The following is a 23,831-nucleotide window of genomic DNA, read 5'->3' as shown; positions in this document are numbered from 1 at the left end:
GACTCTTAGTATCCAGCAGTGTAGGTTCAACAAATGGAATGAATGCCTTATAAAACAGAGAAGATTCGATAAGCCATTGGTGTCTTGCAAGTCAGAATGCTAGCACTCTCAAATCCTAGCACTTTCTCATCCTGGCAGAAAGAATTTTCAGGTGAGGTTACAAAACCATAATTAATCACAATGAAACCACTTTCAAATTTGTTTTTAAAATCATCCCTGACATCAAAAAGCCATGAAAAGACTGTGTAAGGAATGAAACACAAGGGGAAACTGAAAAATTAATTTATTATATGAAGAAACATAAACAATATTTGTTAGAGTCACTGGCTGCACAGAAGCAGCCTGCAAAAGCTCACATCCACAGTTTATTGACTGAGAAGTACTAACACATAACACTCATAACCACAGCACTAATGTTCTAAGGTGGTTTCCAAGGAAATGCTGTATTTGACATTTTTAATGTTTATTTTCCCATTTACAAGGCTGAAAAGATTAGACTCGCATTCAATTAAAGTCTAACAAGACCAGGCATTCAGCTTGTAAAGCACAACTGTCAAAAGACACTAGCTACTATGTCCTTCATGAAAGATGAAAGATGCACAAATGATCAGCTCATGATCATTGGAGGCAGTTTCTCAGATTTCAGTGGGTTGTCTTCCTCCAAGTATCATGTATTTGGGTGCTAATTTTTGTAAGCAACCCACAGCAAGAGAGAGGGCAACTGCTGCAATCTCTCCAAGAATAAAGACCATTTACACTTGCCCTTCCATGAGGTCAAAGGCCAACGTATTCATTCAAGACACTCATGTGGATGATACTGCTAGTTTCTTTTCTAACAGTAAAAGCATAATAATAACCTGTTTATGGACTTGAATAACTATATCAACTCCTTAAATATGTATGGCACTTTAACATATTTTCACAGCATTTTCACATCTATTATTTAATTTGATCTTTCCAACAACCTTGTGAGGTAGGCCAGGCAAGTATATCATCCAAATTTGGTGGGTGAAGAAACTGAGGCATACAGCCACTAAGTAACTTGCAGAGCTACACAGGGAGGTGCCGATCTCTACGTTGCCCTGCCTCCAGTAATGAAGAGACAAAGCCTAAATGTGTTTGATCTTATTTCAATGTATTTTGATGAAATACTTCACCTCCATTCAGCCAAATGATAGTGATTCAGTTGGAGCAGCTGTCATGACAAGTTATGGCATGCAATTAATTAAACGAAGCACTGAGAGTTTTAAAAATTGGAATTAAAATGAAAAACATTTTAGTTCTCAACACATGAGGGAATTTACTTGTTTGTTTGTCTTTAGGGCAACCTAGCTCTGCAGTCTGAACTATAATTTTACCATTTCAGAGGCATAATATAAATTTTAAAACAAAAATTCTCAGTTCACCATGACTTAGATTTTTACAATACAGAAAAAACCAGTGGTTTTTCTCCCCCAAAGTGAATGGATACACATGGCCTCACAGCAGGGATAGCTGTATATTAAGGGTTACCAAACCTCTTTGTCCTTATAAATGTGGCTTATAATTGGGTTATGGGAGCCTAACAAACCATCACTGTTAGTTTGGTTTGGGGTCATTTAAGATGTTTAGCTATCCTTTATGTTAAAATGACTTAAAATGCATTTGAAGGCTCAGATTTTGTAATAATTCTTGAGACAGGCTTCCAAGCCAAGGTTGGAAACATCTGACCCTCCTTCTTGTCTAATTCTAACCACAATTCCTGCTCAAACTCACCATTTTTAACCTGTCTCGTGACAGACTGCCTATTAGAAACTGGATAGGTCAGAAAGATAAGCCATTATGGGTCTTTAGATCATCAACCCTGACTGAACTGCAATGTCCTAGCCTAGTCAATGACAGGTCATCAGTTTCCAAATATTTCATTATCAAGGTTTTTAGGGTAGGCATAATGGCACTACATTGAGGCATTTTCCCAAGACAACTGAGGATATGCTACACAATCTTTATATGAAACAAATATGGTTCCAGATTAAAGGAGAAATTATACTGGAGACAGGAGAGTATAGGAGCATAAAACTTCAGATCTCATTCAAATAACTTATAATTATGCCAAATCAAAATACATTCAGTTAAAGATTAAAAATCCAAAAAAAAGATAAAAAATCCTCTGACCATTTCATCTATTTCTATATTTTAAAGTTTCTGAAAAAAAATAAAAAAATAAAAGTTTCTGAAGTCAGTATCTAACTTGGGAGAGGAGACCCTTTTCCTTCAAATAATGACAATTAAAATGCCCCATATAGTTACACCTGGTGAGAGTGTTCTGTGGAGTTTTCTAGAAAAACTTAAGTTAATCAATATAACTCTTATCTCAAATTTTTCTGACAGGCAAGGAGGAAGAGGGGAAGAGAAGACTGTGAGTTTATTTTTCTTCTTTGTTAAGGAAGCAAATCCTAGAAAATTCAACTAAAAATTTCCCAGAACTGTAGGATGGGACCGAACCTTGCAGAGGTGTAAACCTATCTTCCAGCAGATTCATTTATTTTTGATCATCCCGAGAAAGTAAGATTTCTGCTTATAAAAGTCTACATCATTTTGATGTTTTAACAACCCTCTTAATCCAGAATTTCTTGAACACATTGAAGGAATACAACTTTCCTAAAATTCTAGGGCTTCAAGCCAAATTCAGAATACAATTTTGCATCCGTGGATCCTTGGGAATAAAGTCTCCAAAATCTAGACTTCTGAATCAATCAGAGATTGCAGGCCAAGGTGGCTACAGGTGGTTATGTACAAAAAGCCCTCATGAGAAAAAATGGAACATCTGTCTATTCAAAAAGTGACATGAACAGCCCTCTCTGGAAACTCTGACAGGAATGATACTGCTGATGACAAAACCCCAGTAACCTTCTCTGGTAATGAGAACAGCTCTTCGATGAAAGCTATGCTCAGAGAGAGAAAAAAAAAATGAAAGGCCACCTACACCAGCAGTTAAAAAAAAACCTCAGAAAACAAGAAAGCTCCTGTCCTCATTCTATCTGATGGATCCAACCAGCCCAACTCAGATAGCATGGGGACCTTGTCAGTGAAAAGGCTGGTAATGCCTGGGAGAACAAGCTGCCCCTCCAGTGCTCAGGGGTTTCCCTGGCTTCTCTCCATAGTTCCCACATGCCCAAGAGCTCTCTAAAGTGGAGCAACTCACAGGGAGTTGAGAGCTAACTTCCCTCTTTGCTAACTGTGTGGGGCCCATCTCTTGTATGAAGTACAAGGATCAACCCAAGAACCAGTATGTGTGACCCTCGAGAGACTCCGGTCCTATTAAGCAGAGCAGAGCTCATCAGCATTCAGAATCTGGCTGGGCACAGAACTTATTTTACTGCTGGAAGGTGTCTCATCTCTGTCTCCTGTTGACCTGAGATCTGTTTTTCCTACAGACTCATGGGCTTTCTGCTGCCTACAGTTACAGCAGACACACTTTAGCCACTGTCGAAAGCCTTCAGAAACACTGGAAGAAAAGAGCTTTTTGCAAGGGTGGAAGAACTGATAGAACACAAGCATGAAGAGGATGGCTGTGCAGTAGCCAATGAGCAACTGCAGAATCAGCAGAGGTGCACACACGTACATATAGATGTCGGTCTTGTAAAGATACCACATGAGGAGGAGGACGGCATTCTCAATGAATCTCAGCATGTAGTACGCCAGCAGCCGGTACCAGTTCTGGGACTTGCTGATGAGGTCAGGGTTGTTGAGTTTCAGCTGCACGGCAGACCAGCAAAACATATTGATCCCGGCATACAGTAAGGTGAGGAAGCACAGCACGATGGTGGTGCCCACCCGACTGAGGGCCTTCTCAATGTTCTCGGGGAATGGGGAGCCACTGCACCAGAAGAGGATCCAGGGATATAAGAAGAAGCTGAAGAAGTTGACAAGCACAACCATCACCACCCAGGCCTTCAGGACAGAGGTAAAGAGGACCAGGACAATGACTCGAGTGGCAATCTCAAAGCTCCTCCAGAGGAAGATACAGACGTAAGCCAGGGGCTTCACTTTGACATCATATTCATCGTACTTGATCTTGATGGCTAGGATGTTGCAGCGCAAGGCTCCATACACAATGGACAACAGGGATAGGACCATGAAGAGACCTGGGGAGAGGAGACAAAGAACACTGTCGAGTGTCACCTGCTCCAAGAATCCTGCTACCATGGACACTCTGTCACTTCCTTCCCAGTATTCCTTGGACCCCTCTCTTTGCAGTTCACAGGCTGATTTCCAGGTGTCAGCATGTGATCACTGTGCCTCAGGGCTTTTTCTAGGGCCTCAGAGGGCTGCTCTGCCCCAGGGCTGTGGAAGGGAATCTGTGCCCCTGGGAAAGCCCTCAATACTCAAGTCCAGCCCTGACAAGAGCTGGAACCCAACCACCTGGGCGCCACCCTCCAACCACCCCCACACCTTGGGTAGCTTAACTCAGGCCTGTGTCTATGTCTTATAGTCTTTGCCGGTGTCTCCTCACAGGGCTTCTTTCTGTTCACCCATGGGGGCGGCTAATAATGCTCCCTGTATTGGTTGTCTTGCCCTTCTTCTCAGTCCCCTCTCCTGTATTCCTTAATGCCCTCCTCTGAAAACATGTGCACTCAGATCCTTGTCTCAGGGTCTGCTTAAGGGTCAACTAGAATTGAAGCATCTTCCTAACCCCATGTTGCTCTGTCTGAATAATATGTAAGGTCCTTTACAGGCTGTGCTCTCTTTCCTCCCTTATACGCTCTAGAGGAGTCAAGAATGACCACGTCTGACACGTCGTCTTGGCATCTCTCAACATGTACCAGTAGTAGGTACACAGACGGAAAGGTCTCAGTAATAAGTTGCTCTGTGAGTTCCTCTCTATCTGCAGGGGAACAGATAGTTCAGTTTCTATGCTGACTATAGAATGCTCACTTTTCTTTACTCTTCAGTGACATTTAAGACCCTTAGCCACAGATTGCTGAAGAAATGAGAACCTCACTGTTACTGGGCATCTTGTCTTAGGCTGAAAGGCCTTAGTGTTTGAAGAAGTCTCAATGCTAGCTGCTTATTTCTTAAAATGACCTGTGGCTAATGGGTTTATCCAGTTTATACAAAGCAGAAGTTTGGGGTGGGGACAAGATATGGCTCATTTAAACGGGCCATGATACCGTGTTCGAGAGCATGACAATGGTGGTTGTGAGCTACGGTCTGAGAAACATGCTGCCAATCCATGGACACAAATTGTGTGGTTGAAACTGAAATATGATCACTTATGACAGGCTGGCAGAACCTTCACATACTGGATCAAGGAGCACCTGGAGGCAGGGTTTGGTGGTAAGGGACCAAGTGTCTGGCTCTGGTTTAGTCTTAGCCCACCAGGCGACACTAGGGAAATGGTAATATCTTTGGGTTCCATTTTCTCATCCATAAAATTGAGATGATAATACTTTCCAATGTCTGCTTTATAAGGTTCAGTGTCCATATAACATAACTGCCTCTACTTGAATGTGTAATTTGAAATGTGTGGGAATTAAGGGCTTTTTCCTTATTTAAGTTCCAAATCAATGGGAAACCATTTATATTTGGTGGACATGAAAGTTCTTTGCCTGGGAGAAGCTCGATTTTACTCAAAGCATCAATTTTTTCAGTCTTTTGGCACTGACTGAAATCATCAAAATCACTCACTGGAAAGACTGTCATCTACTAATCAAATTTAAAAGATAGAAACACTACCACAGGAGGAGATGGGCAGTAATTGGACTGAATTATTTTTCCTGAGAGGCTAATTCAGTGGAGTGTTGTAAAGCAGTACATATCAGCGATGTATTTTTATATGCTTTATATATTTTCTATTTTTACAAATTTCTATGCCCTAAGGATCTAATGTTGAATCCTTTTAAGTCCTTATGTTTTTCCCACTACAAGAAATATACTTCATCTGCAGAAGATGAGCTAAGCATAAATAATTAAAATGTAAATTGTGTATTCATACACATATAATATTTATATTGTTATATTTTTTGTACTTAGTAATGCAATGACCCAAACAATTTTTTAAGCATTTATCCATTTTTCTCATTAGGTCAATTATTTCCAAATTGTATTTCTTTTTCTGTGAAGAGAATGAGCTAGTGATTACCCAGTTGGTGCTCAGTGGCAGTCACCTAGTAAAACTTTCTGAGAATGCGAAGAAAGTGTCTTAAAATCACTGACTTCAATTGTCCCTCCCACTGTTGGGTGCTCACTGCAAAATGCCACAGATAGAGAGGGGTCCCAGAAGAGAGATGTACTTGGAAGACAAGGAGCTTGTACAAAATGCTTGGAATGCACATTTCTACCTCTTGATTTAAGCTGTTATCTAATGAATGGTTTAGGGTGATGCTCATGCAAATACCTACTTATTCAGAGGTAAGTGGAGAGAAGCTCTCTGAAGCCACTTCCCAACCTTATCTTCCCACAGGTAACATAAAAGGGGATCCGCTGGCCATCCTGCCCAGTGAAGTGGTACTTCATAGAAGTCTAACATCCCTTAATAATCCTATTCTCATTTTCTATGAGTGTGTGTGTGTGGGGGGCATTCTGTTCTCATCCTTCATTAGAAGGCAAGACATCACTTTAGGTAAAGCTGAATAGAAGGCTCTGGCACTATTCCAAAATCTTGCCACACTCAGAGCTTCTTCCCACTCAATTCCTGCCAAATAATCTCCTCCCAAACAAGATTTTTCTACTTCACAGAGAAAAAAAATTGTTAATAGGCATGAATTTACCCATTTCCTGATGACACCAAAAACTGAATCTCCATGTTAAGTGATGAAGAATATTTTATTTCCCAGGATTCCTCTTCAGAGGGGAATTCTATATATGCCTACTCTCTATGGATACTGGATCTTCAAATAAAATGACTAAACTTGCAAAATGTTTAGGTGGAATAGATATTTTCCCCCCAAATTAATGACTGACTTCAAGGAGGTGAACCAAGGCGTCCTAAAGGAATATGGAGTGATTTTTACGGTGGCAGAGGGCAACTGAAGGAGTTAGCACAGGAAGCTTCTGAAAATCGGAATTTTGACCAGATTTCTGAAAGGCGGTACTTTTTATCTCTTTCTCTTTCAATCCAGTAGCTGAATAGTGCTTTCTTTACTATCTGGAGCCAGGATCTCTAACTGTATTACACTCTGCCACTTGCCTCCTTCTCAAAAACCTTGCTCCATCAATTATCATATTTCTCTTCTAAAGTTGCAGCTGCCCCTCTATCTGGGTTCTTTTCCTTGAGTGTATGAATATGCCTAAGTCAGCTGCATCTAAAAAACCATCCCTCATTTGCAAAAACCAACATAATTGTAGAAGCTGTGTGATGGATAAGAGGAGATTCATTATAGTATCTTCTTGGTCTTTTCTCCTGTTGCAAAAGGAAGGAAGGAAGGAAGGAAGGAAGGAAGGAAGGAAGGAAGGAAAGAAGGAAGGAAGGAAGGAAGGAGAAAGGAAGGGAAGGGAAAGGGGGGTGTGGGAGAAAGAGAGGAAGGATGTCTCCTTCACCCTGTACTTCTTTCCATCTTCTACTGCACTTTCCTTGACACTTTGGGTTAACCCTCTTGAGCTACATCTAATCAAAACACTCACTCTTTATTCTTCAACCTCTTGCAGTTTGGATTCTGGTCTTACTCCTTCCTGATCTCTCTGTAACACGGATGTTGCTTACTCACATCTCGAAACCTCTCCTGTAGAAGTGATCACACTGTTTGCTCCTAATCATCCTCCTGCTTTCCTGGCAGCCTCTTCTCAGTTTCATTCATAGGCACATCTTTCTCTCATGCTTAGGAACCATGGTTTTATGTTCTCCTATACAAGGGCCTACTAGGTTTCTGTTCTTAGATATCTTCTAGGTGCCTCAAAACAAAACAAACAGCAAAACAAAACCACAAACAGAACAAAACTTATTTTCCTGAAAGCTCCTCCAATGCTTCCTCTAACAACCTGTTAGACCATCACCCCAGATCACCCTATCCAGAAAGCTCTGTGTTAGAGTAGAACTTCTCATCTTCCTGTCCCGTCACAGCCAAGTTGATCTCTACTCCTGCTGTTCTGCGGGGCTCACAGACCAGCAGCAGTGACACTGACTGGGAATTTGTTAGAAGTGCCCCAACTCAGACCCAGTGAATCCAAATTCATATTTTAACAAGATTTTCAGGGTGATTTGTATGACCAATCCAGTTGGAGAAGAATTGCTCTAAGTTCTTTTCTTCTTTCCTTTTTAGTCCTATCACTTGTTGACTCCCATATGGTTCTTGCCACAGGATCATAACCCCTTTCTTTCTCTGTCACCAGCCTTCCTTTTCTCTTTGCCTGGATAAACCCTACTTGTTCTTCAAGGTTCAGTTAAAGTGTGAAGTCATCAACGATGCTTTTCCTTGGCCTTTATGCAACTACATTCATTCAGTAGTGCTAAAGGCTTCCAAGACTCTTCCAAGCTCAATGAAACACCCCTTTAGTGAGATCTCATAGCCAGCCACCTATGCAGACTTTTATTTCATTGCCAGATCTTGGGTTGGGTGCCATTTCCTTCGTGTAGCTACTGTTTCATAGAGATTTTTTATCACTAGCACCTGGAACCAAGACTGGCACATAGTGGGTAACAGATACATGTATACTGAGTGAATGAATGAATAAATGAATTAAAAGTTGCACAACCTGTGAACAGCCTTTTTTCACCACTGAATCTGGAATTAAAGTTCCACATCTCTCACAGACTTATAATTGAACTGAGCAATGAGAGCTCCCAAAGCCCCTTACCAGAGGGTGATTTCTGTGGTTATGGGCGTCCTATGCAACTACATCTGCTTCCATGTGCCTTTCTTAATCAAGAAGTTGCACCTGTTTCCAACATTTCCTGAGAAGTCAGATCCAAATTAGAAAGTGTCTTTGAGATTCAAGTCTATGTTCTAAAAAAAATTCTCTTTGAGGTACATGAGACACCTGCAAAACAGGGAGCTGTAGGAACAGTACAATATTCTCTGACCAAAGGCTTAACTAAGGAAGCTAAGTACTGCTTCAGCATATGGGGCCCAAGAAGAAGCAAGATCATTTTGGAGGATCTTGGCATTGCTGGATTTTCCTGGCCAGTTATCCAGCTCAGTGTTCTTGTAGGATTCCACAGCTTACTCCCTGGAGTGATACCTGACCTGACCACTTATTCTAAAACTCAGTGTTCTACTTTATTTTTTCCCAGTGTTCTGCTCTAACTCCACCCTAGGCTCTGACAACTGGTTAACAAACTGTTAATAAAGAAGTTGAAAATCAGAGAGCTCATCATCACCATGAGCTTGTATCCACATCTGCCACCCTCCCTCCCCAGCTGCTACCACAAATATTGCTTTGGTACTTTGTTTTAATGGCTTTATTGAGATAGAATTCACATACCATACAACTCACAATCTAAAGTATACAATTCAGTGGGGTTTCTTAAAAATTGATTCACGATATGTACGACCATCACCAGAGTCAATTTTAGTACATTTTTATCACATCAGAAAGAAACCCAGTGCCCATTAGCTCTCATTTTTCTAAGCCCCCTCCCCTACTCAGCCCTAAGCAACCACTAACCTATTTTGTGTCTCTATGGATTTCCCAATTCTGGACTTTCATGGGAATGAAATCATGTAATAGGTGTCTTTTGTGACTGGTTTCTTTTACTTGGCATAATGTTTTCAAAGTTCATCTATACTGTAGCACGTATCAGGCCTTCATTCATGTTTTAAGATTTTACTTATTTATTCATGAGAGACACACACAGAGAGAGAGAGAGAGAGAGAGAGAGAGAGAGAGGCAGAGACACAGGCAGAGGGAGAAGCAGGCTTCATGCAGGGAGCCCAATGTGGGCCTCGATCCCAGGACTCCAGGATCATGCCCTGGGCCAAAGGCAGGCACTAAACCATTGAGCCACCCTGGGATCCCTGTGTTTTTTTTTTTTTTAAAGATTCTTTTATTTATTCATGAGAGACACAGAGAGAAAGGCAGAGACACAGGCAGAGGGAGAGCAGACTCCCCGCAGGAGCCTGATGTGGGACTCCATCACAGAACCCTAGGAACACACCGTGAGCCAAAGGCAGATTCTCAATTGCTGAGCTACCCCGGTGTCCCAGGCCTTCATTTATTTTTATGGTTGAATGATACTCCATTGTATGGAACTACTGCATTTTAAAAATTCATTCATCAGTTGTTATAAATCTAGATTATTTCTGGTTATTGGGAACAGTGCTGTTATGAACATTCATGTACAAATATGTTCTCTTCCGTCTATCATATGCTGGGTCACATGGTAATTTTATATTTGTTTGAGGAACTGCCATACTGCTTTCCAGAGCAACTGCACCATTTTATATCCCCATCTGCAGTATATGAGGGTTCCAATTTCTCCACATCCTTGCCAATATTTGTTATTGACTTGAATTTTTATTATTAACTTCTTGATTCTAGCCATCCTAGTGGGTGTGGAGTAGTATCTCGTTGTGATTTTGATTTACATTTTCCTGGTGACTAATGATGTCAAGCATCTTTTCACGTGCTTATTGGTCATTTGTCTATCTCCTTAGTTGCTTGTAGTTCCTAAATGTAGAACACACTCATAATAGATTTCACACTGTCCCATACGTATCCTAAAAAGTTTAACAAAATTTGAAGGCCAGATCTGCACAGACTAATTTAAGAATAATATATTAGCCTGACCCAGAGCCATCAATGAACATTAAAAAAAAAAAAGTATGGGATCCCTGGGTGGCTCAGCAGTTTAGCACCTGCCTTAGGCTCAGGTCAAGATCCTGGAGACCGAGGATCAACTCCTATATCAGGCTCCCTGCATGGAGCCTGCTTCTCCCTCCTCCTGTGTCTCTGCCTCTCTCTCTCTCCCTCTCTCTCTCTCTCTCTCTCTCTTGTTTATCATAAATAAAGAAATAAATAAATCTTTAAAAAAAAGTACAATTCTATCTTTTGTTTTTTTAATTCCCTAAAAAAAGGCATTAAAAAGCAAAAAGAGGATTTTCATGCTGGCAATAGTAGATTAGTTTGTTTTGGTCCAATATTTCTGCCCAGAACAACTGGAAAAACATCCATTCGAAAGCATCAGAGATCTACCAAAGTAGTGAGTACTTCTGGGTCCAAGATCTCAAAGAAAAGTCCCAAGAAAAAATTCTGAAGCTGCTTTTCCCCTTAAGGTATTTGCCCATATGATAGTGGGTACTAAAAGACTAAGACTCTGAACACAGCTTTCAGCAGTATCTCAAAGCTGGTGAGTGTGGGAGCAAATCTTGACATTTGGGCCCTGTAATGATCTTAGTATATACTGAAAGCTTTATGGCGGGAACCCAAAAGACTAGATGCTAGAAGTAAAAGTGACCAGAAATAGATCAGCCCTCACAAACACCGAAGTACAGAATTCAACCAACTCAAGTTGTAACCAAATCACACTGAACTGTATCTAATCTAATTACCTGCTATAAACAAAACTTGGGGTGACTGGGTGATGGGCACTGAGGGGGGCACTTGACAGGAGGGCACTGGGTGTTACACTATATGTTGGCAAATAGAGCTCCAATAAAAAAATATACAAAGAAAAGAAAAAAAGAAAAAAATCTTGCCAGGGGTGCCTGGGTGGCTCAGTCCAACTCTTGATTTTGGCTCAGGTCATGGTCTTGGGCCATGGGATCGCGCTGCGTGACAGGCTCTACACTGGGCATCCAGCCTGCTAAAGATTCTCTCTCTCCCTCCCTCTGCCCCTCTCTGCTCACCTCCTGCCATCCCCACTCTCTCTCTCAAAAAAATAAAAGTTAAATCTTCCTGGAGAAAGATAATTCATCCAGAGTCTCAAATTTCTCTATTTTTAATATAAATAACTGACATTTAATTAAAAATAAGTTGGCATGCCAACAACAAAACCAAGAAATGATCAAAACCCAAGAATGAAAACAGATGATTAAAAATAGACCAATAGGTGATACAGATAGTGGAATTACCTGACATGGACTTAAAAATATCTGTAATTAATATGTTCACAAAGTTATATGAGAAAATGGAGAATTTATCAGAGATTGGAAACTATCTTAAAAACTGAAGGGACAAAAAAACCCCCAAAAAACTGAAGGAACAGCCCGGGTGGCTCAACGGTTTAGCGCCGCCTTCAGTCCAGGGCCTGATCCTGGAGACCTGGGATCGAGTCCCACATTGGGCTCCCTACATGGAGCCTGCTTCTCCCTCTGCCTGTGTCTCTGCCTCTCTCTCTCTCTCTCTCTCTCTGTATCTCTCGTAAATAAATAAAAATCTTTAAAAAACTGAACTGAAAATGATAGAACTGAAAAGTACAGTAACTACAATTTAAAAATCAACAAGCAGTTTTAATAGATTACAAATAGCCGTAAAGATAATTAGTTGCCAGGCAGAGGCAAGTCAGAAGAAAATGGAGAAACAAAAAGGATGAGAGACTTATGGGAAAGTGAAATGTCAGGGGGTGGGGAAAAAACAAAAAGGAAAAAAGAAAAAGAACGAATCAGAAGCAATATTTAAAGAAATGAAGGCTAAGAATTTTTCCAAACTCCCCACAAAAACAGGCCACTCACTCAGCAAAGCCACTTCTGTGCTTCAATCTCAGAAACATAAAGGCAGCAAGTTACAAAGAAGTCAGAAAACATGACCTTGTTACACAGAACAACTTGACCTGAACACAAAACAACACAGATGTACAGCCCGAGAGAGAAATAAGCAAGCTTGTGGAATGTTCAGTGACAGCCTTAAGCACATCCTTACTGAATCTTTCAAAGAACGGTCACCCTAATTGGCTGACCCCAAACAGCTTGTCCTCAGGCTGCAAGTGCTACAGAAGAAGACCACAGCTCCATTGGAAGGTGCCACTCTGGTATTTGCCAGGATTTTAAAATGGAAACATGGACCATCTTCAACCATCTTTGCCTAGTTTCTCATTTCACATGGTCCCCTCAAAACACAGCTTTTATCACAAAAATCAGAGGAATCACATACCATACATGAGCACAACTTAATCCCTAACATATTTTCTGCCTTTTCTCCTATAAAAATCTCTATTGCAAAAGATAAAGAACAAGAAAATAAATACCTTTTACAAATGCTAACTTATGAGTGGAATACTAAAATGTATATACATAAAAACCTGAATGAGCCATCATAATTTGAAGAGTAATGGTCTAAATTATTAGAATTTAAATTATGGTAGAATATTTGGAAAAACTATATTGCCCTGATAGTTTCAAGGACGTTCCACTTAAAAGGAATTTTATTAGCTCTTTAAGGCTTTGATTGGGTGAATAAATTTCCAAAGCATGGCAGATAAATGAGTATTTTAAAGTACATAACTGTTTTTCAAATAAAAAAAAACAACAACAAATGCTTGGCTACAACCTCTTATACGATAACCCTATGCTTTCTTCAAGATAATGCAAAGTAAACCTAATTGTAAACTATGCCTGGATTAAGAATAAACTCCACACCAATTAGATCCAAAAAAATTTTTCCCAAACTGCTGAAATATAAAACTAAATCCCAAGTAGGATAAATATTAAAACTACAGTAAGCATATAATATTAAATTTGCTGAACACTAAAGTCAAAGTGATAACCTTAAAAAGCAAGAAAGCGAGCAAACAGATGAATTTCAAAGAAACAACAAGGATATTGGCATCTCAACAGAAATAATGGAAGCCAGAAAACAAAGGAATGAGCATCTCAAAGTCGGAAGAAAATGATCTCGAGCAGACTTCCATACCCAAATATGAAGGTAAAAGAAGGACATATGACAAAACAAAAATGAGGGAATTTGTCACCAGCAGACCTGCTCTAAAGAAAATAATTAAGTTGGTATTTTGGGCCCAATGAAAATGATCCCACATGGAAGCATGAAGATACAGGGATACACCCTAATACTGTAAAATACATTTTAAAGTTCTAGTGACTAAGACCTTACTACTACTAAAGTCTCACTTGAACACTTGCCAGTTTACCAGATGTTTGATCAGAAATTGAGGACTTTCAATACATATTTATATCTCATCTAGTATTCATAGTTGTCAGAACAAATATTATGGCCCATCATTCATAGCACTTGTGATGTGATTATTACTGTCTATAATCCCCAGAGATCCTGAATGATTTTGCTAGTTTTCTCCCCCAAATATTCTGATTTCTTGCCTAAGGAAACTGGATGATAAAAATCTCCTCCAGCTCATCTTTTATGTTCAGAAAAATTATTGTACTTTTACTTTGTGCCAGGGACTAGAGTAATAAGCACTTTACAGGGACTAATCACTTCATCCTAACAATTCAATAAAAAATAAAATAAATACTCTTATTATCCTCAATATACAGATGAGAAAACAGATACATGAAGATGCTAAATAACTTCCCAGAAATCACTCAACTAGCAGAGCTAAAATTCAAACCCAAGAAGTCTTGCTCTAGAGTCTTGGTCTTAACCAGAAGGCAATTCTGCCTAAATAAGCATAATAAGGTCCATTTCCCTAGCAGTGCTCTTAGCTTCACTTTTCATCTCCTTTATGGATGGGAGGCAAGAAGCAGGAACCTACCAGCTTTCAAACTGCCCAGGGCCTCAAGGAGTGTGGAGAATCCCTTCTGAGTATTTGGGGAGTTGTCCAATTCTTCCTTGCTTCCACCAAGCCCAAATTTCATATCTATTTTCTACTATGTGAGAATTCTCTATATAAAGACTTCCTGAAATCATGCTGGGAGTGGGTAGGCATCACTGCCCTAAGCTAATTTCTGCGAATTACCTCCCAAGGCCCAAAAAATGATTGGAGAAAAAGTGAGGCAGGTTCCTCTATCTGTCCTACCAACTTCCTTATCTTTCTGCTTCAGGCAGAGAGAAGAGGTATTAGTGAGTTGAGCTACAGAAAAGAAAACCCTTGCCCTCCATGGCCAAAGGAATTTAGAACCTGATCCATGTGTGGGCCCCTACATCAGGTTATCTAACAGCAAAATGGTAGCAGGACCACTCAGAACCCCAAGACAGAAGTTCTGCATTTTGCTGCACCTTCTCAACTTCTCAACTTGGCAAGACACACCAAACCTTCTTAAAACACACTCATGTACAGAGAGCTTTGTAAATAATCAGGCATGGCCACTTGACCCTCCACAACTGAAATAATCTCTTCCATTTTCTGCCTTTGCCAACAGTTGAGCCATAGACACTCACACAAATACTTGTACACACATCCTTACCTCCACTAGTCTTTTCAACTCCCACAATAATCCTCAGTATAATTTTCTTCCAAATCTATCTTCTCTTCCCTCCTTTCAAATGTTTTTCTGTTCTTCTTATTTAGTGGCCTTATTTTGTATGTGCTTATGGGTTGTAAATAACACAAAAACCTTTAGAAATATTTAGAATATAAATAATAAACAGTGGATAAATAAATGGCTTGGACTTTGCAAAGAAGACATCTGTTCTCCTTCTGTGTGTGATTGTACCTGCTCAGTGCCCCCAACTCTAAGCTGTACTATCAAAATCTACTTTGCAGATATGTGGATGTGGAATCAAAAGGTCCTGTGCAGGATTCCTCAACCACAGGCTCTAGAAGGAAACCTGAGAAGGTATATAAGCAGCACTGCCATCCTCCAGTGAATCCAAACACAACCTTGACAACACACTCTTATATGCTGGGCAGAGGGGAAGGTTCCTTCCCAATGAGTAGCATTAGGTAACTTCCACTGGATTATAGTCACAGAATCCGAAAAGAAAATCAAAGCCTACACCCAGACAAAAGCCAAGCATGGATTAAAAGTCTTGATGGTACACAAGAGCATTTTCCCCCCAGTGCATTCAGAGGTGATTTCAATTTAGGAGGAATGGATATGAACCCATCCTCAAGTCTTACAGACTTCGTATTGACATATACACTGACATACACCATTACATAATCTTATAGACCACTGTTTAGACTGCTATAACAGCTCTGTATGCTATACTGAGTATAGCTGAGAAATGCTCTTTGGTGGAGAAAAATATATATATCATCACTTCCTTGTTGGATTTGCAACGGCTAAATAAATTCATCTGGTTACAGGCTGATGAAAGCATTATACAATTCAAACACAGACATCTAACATAGAGTAGAGGTTTAAGCAACTTCCATACTGGAGCAAAGTCAATACAATACACCTAAGTCAATCTCAGGGTAAGAAGAAAACAAGCTGTAGTAATCTTATACAGCTTTAGTTGATGTATGATTTATATACAAAGAACTACACATACTTAATGTGTACAATTTGATGAGTTTGGACGTATGCAAGTAAAATGGTTAGTAATCAAAATTTAAAATAACCGCTAACTTCGGGGATCCCTGGGTGGCTCAGCGGTTTAGCACCTGCCTTTAGCCCAGGGCGCGATCCTGGAGTCCCGGGATCGAGTCCCGCGTCGGGCTCCCGGCATGGAGCCTGCTTCTCCCTCCTCCTGTGTCTCTGCCTCTCTCTCTCTCTATGTATATCATTCATAAATAAATAAATAAATAAATAAATAAATAATAAATAAATAAATAAATAAATAAATAAATAAATAAATAAAATAACCGCTAACTTCAATGAGCCCATATTTAAGCAATTTTCCAATTACCCAGTGCTCTTCTTTTAGGTAAAAGAGAAATATGTCAAGTTCATGTCCCTAATAGAATACAAACTCAACCAAAACAAAGATTCTGTTTTGTTAACTGATGCCTGGCACACAGTGGGTATTCAACAGATACTTGTTGAATAAGTTAGGCAGTAACAAGGATTTACTGTTAAATAAAAAATAATGTATCCAAGCCAGTGTAACAGAGCTTCTTCATTTACCAAGCCATATGCTACAAGCATGTCCCAAACAGTGCACCATTCTTGATCTTTCAAGGAGAGAAAATGAGTGGGAAATATCAGTGAGGGTGACAGAACATGAGAGACTCCTAACTCTGGGAAACAAACAAGAGATGGTGGAAAGGGAGGTGGGTGGGGGGTGGGGGTGACTGGGTGACGGGCACTGAAGGGGGCACCTGATGGGATGAGCACTGGGTGTTATGCTATATGTTGGCAAACTGAACACCAATAAAAAATAAATTTATTAAAAAAAAGAAACAAGGAGTCAAATTTAAAATAAAAATATACAAAAAAAAAAGCCTAGCCTTTGAAACTGCTAAATAAATAAATAAATAAATAAATAAATAAATAAATAAATAAATAAAAATTAAAAAAAGAGAGAAAACCTTGAGCAAATGCCATAGTGAGCATGGAGCCCTATGAAGGGCTCAATCTAACAACCCTAAGATCATGACCTTAGCTAAAACCAAGAGTTGGACGCTTAGGAGACTAAGCCACCCAGGTGCCCAAAAGCAAAATTATTTGTAATTAAAGGACTTTCTTTCATGTATAAATTGGCCCCTAGGTTTTGTGTATGTGTGTGTACATTTTCTTTATTTATTTTAGAAACATAGACTGATCTTAAATTACTTCACTGATACAGGACAATACAATTTCCTCACCTTTAAAATTCTATATTCCTTGCCTATTATCGTAAGATAATCTCAAGAGGTGATAGAAAATAGTGATAAAAATGACAAAATAAATACTAATGTAACTATCTAATTTTTCCAAGTGAGCAGATTGTAACAATCAAAATCAATTGATAAAAGAGGGTCATTTTATAGAATAAAGCTATTAAAAAAACCTTTCACCTCCCTCAAATGCTTTTTAACTGATGCATAATTATAAGAATATTATTTCAAAGTGATGTGAGCCATAAAATAATTGCAAATTATAGACAATAATGTCAATATATTTAAGATTATATGTCCAATTATTATTCATCAAGTAGAAATAGGAAAATATCACTATTAATTTTGTCTTTATTTTTGTTTATTCTCTTTGTATAAAAGAACTTCTAGAGCCTTCCTGAATCAAGTAAATGGATCTTAAAAATGGGGAAAAAAAGGATGTTTCTAATATACATGGGATCTTGTCCAAAGAAACACAGAAAGCTAACAAATATAAGGCTGAAAAATACATGAGCAAAACAGGTTTCTGGATGGCCCATGATTATCAGAAAATTGAATGCCCCAGAAATCTCCATTCCCTTTGGACTAATTGAGTTTCATGGCACATTTGTTCTGCCAGTCACTGCTATTTTAAAAGAGAAAGAACCAGTTAACCAACTCTTTGCTCCATGTATTACCACCTTTTTTATCAAGCATTAACTAAAGTAATTCAAATGCACTTCTACAAGGTTTAAAAATGAAGAGAACTTTGAAATCAAAGAATTAGCAAGTTTTCTAGATTCTTTCTAGCTAATTCATTGCCCTACTTACACGTGCATATGTACATCCTTTAATTCACCCTGTCATTTGGATCCTAGTCCATAGACCAGAACTCAGAAAATGTTCACAGAAACAGACAGTAACAACTGCATGTCCTTAAGTTCAACCCAAAGTAGGCAGTCTCAGAAATTCTGAAGTCATGAATTTATTTTACTTTTTCCTAAACACAATGAACATATGCCACTATCATATAGTTCATATCATAACTTTGTTATAAGATGTTTTAAATTTATGCTTAACATTATTTTCCCTAGAGAAAATTCAATTTCATTCTATCCACTGATTCCAAATTACTTTTAGGTCTCTTTAGGCACAATTAGAAATACCAGATATAGCCTCCAATCTGAAGCAAGCAGTAAAAACTACTTATCTACGGAAATGTAAAGCTTGGCTCTCTAAATCTTTCTCAGTCTCCTACATGCTGAAAAACTGCAGAATCAGCCCTAATAAAAAAGGCCAGCAATACCAATGACTATTACTCACATTATAATAGAGCTATGTGAGCCAGTTTGACCCTTTCTACATGTTCCCCCTGCACATCTGCAAATCTCTAGCCTTTGGCCAACCTTTTATTCCCCCACTCAGCAGTCAGGGTAATCTTTGACTGGAGAGGAGGAGGAAGGATTGAGTATGTCACACTTGATGAATAAAAATGTGAATTCAATTCACCTTTCTAAAAAAATCTTTAGTATGTTCACATGCCCATCACCAGGCCAAGTGCTATTAAACATGTGTTTAAGAAGGTATTTGCAGTAATGTATGAGGAATGCTATTATTTGTACATATTTTTCTCAAATTGAAGTTCTTTATTTTTATTTATTTATTTTTAAAAATATTTTATTTATTTATTCATGGGAAAGAGAGAGAGAGAGAGAGGCAGACACAGGCAGAGGGAGAAGCACGCTTCATGCAGGGAGTCCGATGCAGGACTCAATCCCGGGACTCCAGGGATCATGGCCTGAGCCGAAGGCAGGTGCTAAACCGCTGAGCCACCCAGGGATCCCGAAAGTTCTTATTTTTAGAATAGTTTTATAAGTAGACATACGAAAGCTGATTTTTTGGAAAAAATCAACAAAATTGATAAAGTTCTAGCTGGACTGATCAAGGAAAAAAAAGAATATGAACCATCAATATAAGAAATGAGGGGCTATCACTGTAGACATTAAACGTATAAGGAAATACTATTAACAATGTTTGCCAAAAAATTCAGTAACCTAGGTGAAATGGAAACATTGCTGGAAAAATACAACTAACCAAAAGTGACACAAGAGGAGATTAAAAATCTGAATAGCCATCTATGTATTAAAGAAATTAAATTCATTAGCAATACCTTCATGAAGAAAAATTAATTCATCACTGCTTTGCATCAAGACCAGAGAAAGAGCCAAAACATAAACTCCAAACTCACTTGAATCACCTTTAATAAGGTTAAAATTTTCATTAAAATCCATTAAAGTCATCAATGCTGTACCCTGCCCAAAAGTAGGCACACACCCCTTGCAGACTTGCTATCTAATATGGTTTCCCTGAAAGGAGACCCTCTATAAATAAACATTTAATAATATAGTAAATTAACCTCTAGTGAGCATCGTAACCAAGGGCCTGTACCACATGCCAATGTTTTCTGCTTGTCTCACTTAATTTTCACAATCCTGTGAAGCCTGTGTTGATAGATGCAGTTTATAAATTAAGAGACAAAAGGTCTCTGAGGTCAGCTTGGTTACACTATTCAATAGCAGAACAGGCTATGAGCCCAAGCTCCTGACCTTAGTCCCAGAAGATTTAAACAAAGTACCAGCTGTGTTTCAGCTTCAAGGCTGCCCAGAATGAGAATGCCCCCTGAATTTCCCAGCACTGATGCCCCAGAGCCGTGGGGAAACCTCCAGCGAGAATTTAATACTCCATTGTTTGGGCTCAGACCTCCCCAATCCCTAGCTGTCCCACAGGTCTTCATGTGTGTCTTGCCCATCTAGGTTTCTCAATTAACTCCTGATTCTCTTCATGGAAATTTAATTCAGAGCCCACCTGGGCCAACAAAAAGGAAGAAGGCAAGGAAAAGAAGGAATAGGGAAGGAAGAAGAGAGGAAAGGAATAAAACAGACTTTGTAACATTTCAAAGCACTTTCAAATCTATTATCTGCCTTGTCTTCCTATCCTCTTAAGGAGGTAGGCAAGACAGTCATTGTCACTTCTGCTTCATAAAAGAAACTGAGACTCTTTGATTTAAAAAAAGAAATCATAATGTTGATATGATCAAGGTATAACCACTACCAGTATTTAGGAGAAGTTTAAAAGACCATAAGCTGGCATTGGAAGGAACACCATGGTAGGCTTTTTTGTAAATTTATTTTGTATTTAATTAAATAAGGTATAAAGGCTGGTGAAGTGTAATATAATTGTGTAAACAAATTCTGTTAATAGAGAGATGTACAGACTTGTTTTGTACTGTATCTTGAAACTTGTGAAATAAAGAATCCACCTCTGGTTATCCTGTAAAAAAAAAAAAAAAAGAAAGAAAAAAGAAACTGAGACCTAGGGGGCCATACAAAATTCAAAGGAGAATGGAGAAATAGTGTTAGAGCCATATGGTAGAACAAGGGTTGGCAAACTAGGCCCAATATTTGTATAGCCCAAGAGCACAGAATGTTTGATATTTTTAAAAGGGTTGTAAAAACAAACAAAAACAAAGAATAAGTGACACAGAACCACGATGGCCTGCAAAATCCAAAATATTTACCATCTGTCCCTTTACAGAAAATTGTTGTAAGCCACACACAAAAAATAACCTAGCACTATTTTCATCAGCAAGCATGGTTCTCAAAATATTATGTTGAGCAAAAATGCAAATTTCAGAATGATGCTTGCAGTATAATAAAGATTAAAGACCTAAAAGATCAATATATGGTATTTGTGGATACTGTACAAATGTAATTAAGTTATAAATTGTGCATGAGAACATTAAATACTGAAATCATGAAAGGGTCTCAGGGTGCCCCAGTTATACTAATATTTTATTTCTTAAAGAGAAAAAAAGGTAATTCTGAAGCAAACATGTCATATGCATATTTGGTAAAGTACACAAGGAGGTATGTGGGTGTTTGTTATATTATTTTCTACTCCTGTCTATATGCTTTAATATTTTACAATACCAATATTTTGAATTAATGTACAAAGAAAAAATATCTGCAGTTAAAAAGTGGGTGGATACTGTAGACACTGTGTATGGTTTTTAGCAGGCCTCCAGAAAAACACCAAAAAAGCCCTCATGACATCCTTGTGGGCAAGTTACAGAAAATTCATATGCGAATATAAGTGCAGTTAGATAGATCTGCAACTGGATAAGCAGTCTGTACTCATATTCTTCACTACTTCCATTAGGAATAAAGGGCATTTGCCAAGGAGCTTAAGGCTTATGGCTTTGCAGCTGTCCTAGTCTCACAAGTCTCACATTCTTGTCAACTACCAAAGGCATATATGTATAGCTGTGACCAAACCGGGAAGATAAGAGAATTATGATTCAACATGTTCTCAACAGGCTGATACACTGGGCATGAATCCAAGAAAAGGAAACAGAACAAGAAAAAATATCAAGCCCTACCTTTTTATGTTTAAAAATACATTGTACAGGTACAGATAGGTAAATCTTGGCTTAGCTCCTCTCAGCATGACAAAAAGAACTGAGAGAATTTATATCCATCCATATAAACCAATTCTATATTTTAGCTCCTCCCAAAGATACAACATTTGGGCACATAAAAAAAATCAGAGAGTCCAGATTAAAGCCAAACAAAACAAAACAAAATAAAATATAACATAATCCCACTGCTAACAGCTTCTGTCAAAATAAATTTGCAATATCATATGTAATTATGAATGCCATGTTTTAAGAAAAAAAAAGTGACAAGCCAGATTGTATTTCAAGTATAGTAACATTGATGGCTACAAAGCATTCCATTAGAGAAATGACTGGAAGATTTGAAAAACAGAAAAGAAAAAGGAGATAAGATAGTTGTGAATACTTGGAGATCTGCCCTGTAGTAACGGGGAGTGGATGTGTTAGTGCTGCTTTAGTGGGAAAAAAATCAGCCATGAGGCTGAAGGTTAAAGGAGGCTGATTTCCATAAAATATAAATAAAATATAATATCTATTTAGTGGTGTCAACTTGGTGGGGATATTATCATGAAAGGGATTTCTATTCCCCCCAATCTTCTCTCAACTGTGCTGTGGAAACGGAATATGGAAAAGGTGACAGTGACCCATTTCTAAGCCTAGATCACAAGAGGCTCTGCAGCTCTGCATGCTTTAACTCTTCCCCGAGCCCCACAAGCAGCAGCTGTGGGAGTGAAGAGCACCTGTAAGTGAGCCATCCCAAGTGCAGTCATCCTAGATCAGTGACTCCCAAATGAACCAGAGGTCGAGTGTGTACTCGGAAGCAAGCTCAGTCAAGATCGCCCTGGCCTGGCCCAGACTGGTCCAGCTCTGCCCAGTTGACCTGCAGACTGATGAGCAACGATTAAGGCTTACTGTCTAAACCATTATGTTTTAGGTGGTCTGTAACTTACAATAGCTAGCTGATATCGAGGAGACCTGGAATGGCATATGGTACCTTGGTCTCTTCCTTCAAGTCTCACCTTCAGAAATCTATAAATGATAATCAGGCCTCAGTCTATCTACTTGTGAATAATCCTAAACTCCAGGGTACACCCAAAGAGCTATTTCAGGAGAACAGCAGTGGGGTGGGCCTGTGGGTTCCCAGCTTAGAAGGCAGGAAATGAAGTGTTTGGCTACCCATGTTATGAGCACTCTTCAGCTTGAAACCCCCCTTTAGGTGGCTTCTGGGAGGGAAAGGGAGGGAGTGGCCTCTTACCACATAGATAATAGAATAGATAATAGAAGCCCCTATTCTCTCACCTCTCCTCTCAGGTTATTTCCTTATAGAAAATCTGAGGGTGGGGATGTGGGGGTTGATTGTGGTATGGCTGGTTTGTCACACTTGGAAAATCTTGAAGAAAGGAATCTGACCAATGCTTAGTGGCTTTTTTTTTCCCCCTGAATGTGGCACATACAGCAACTGGGCCTGATGTCTTCTGGGGGAAAAGGAAAAGTTCCACTTACACAAGGAAGAACATACCAATAAGAAAGTTTTATCAGTGTAATGGTGCCTTTTGAGTACTGAGAGCTCTACTGCTGAACATTATCAATCAGACACTGGTGGACCACCTGTAAGGGACACCAAAGAAGGGATTTCTACACAGAGTACAAAGTCAGACATGATGACCTCTTAAGTCCTCTCTATCTCTTAATATTCTCCATCTCCATGAGCAGCAGTGTTGGCTAAAAGCCTAGCCATGGGCCAAGCCTCCAAAAACCTGGTTTCAGTCTTGGCTTTAGGTCCTTAAACCTCCTGAACCTTGGTGTTGCAGATACTATGGGCCTCCCACTTAACTGGTATCCTTTCTTCATTCTTCCTTGAAG

At 39.1% G+C, this 23,831-nt stretch overlaps 1 protein-coding gene across 1 annotated transcript in view; it reads right to left on the bottom strand.

Moving 5' to 3' along the window:
• Positions 1-266: 266 nt before the first annotated feature.
• The window catches only part of XK (X-linked Kx blood group antigen, Kell and VPS13A binding protein), a 43,857-nt gene continuing 20,292 nt past the window's right edge, over positions 267-23,831 (bottom strand). The window contains exon 3 of the mRNA XM_026012199.2: positions 267-4,127. Within this exon, the coding sequence (XP_025867984.1) occupies positions 3,301-4,127 (827 nt within the window). The 3' untranslated portion in view covers positions 267-3,300. The remainder of the gene's footprint in view (positions 4,128-23,831) is intronic.

This window comes from Vulpes vulpes, chromosome X, assembly GCF_048418805.1.
Source record: "Vulpes vulpes isolate BD-2025 chromosome X, VulVul3, whole genome shotgun sequence".
Lineage (NCBI taxonomy): Eukaryota > Metazoa > Chordata > Mammalia > Carnivora > Canidae > Vulpes > Vulpes vulpes.
The sequence above is the reverse complement of the archived record's forward strand: the minus strand, read 5'-3'. Positions and strand labels throughout refer to the sequence as shown.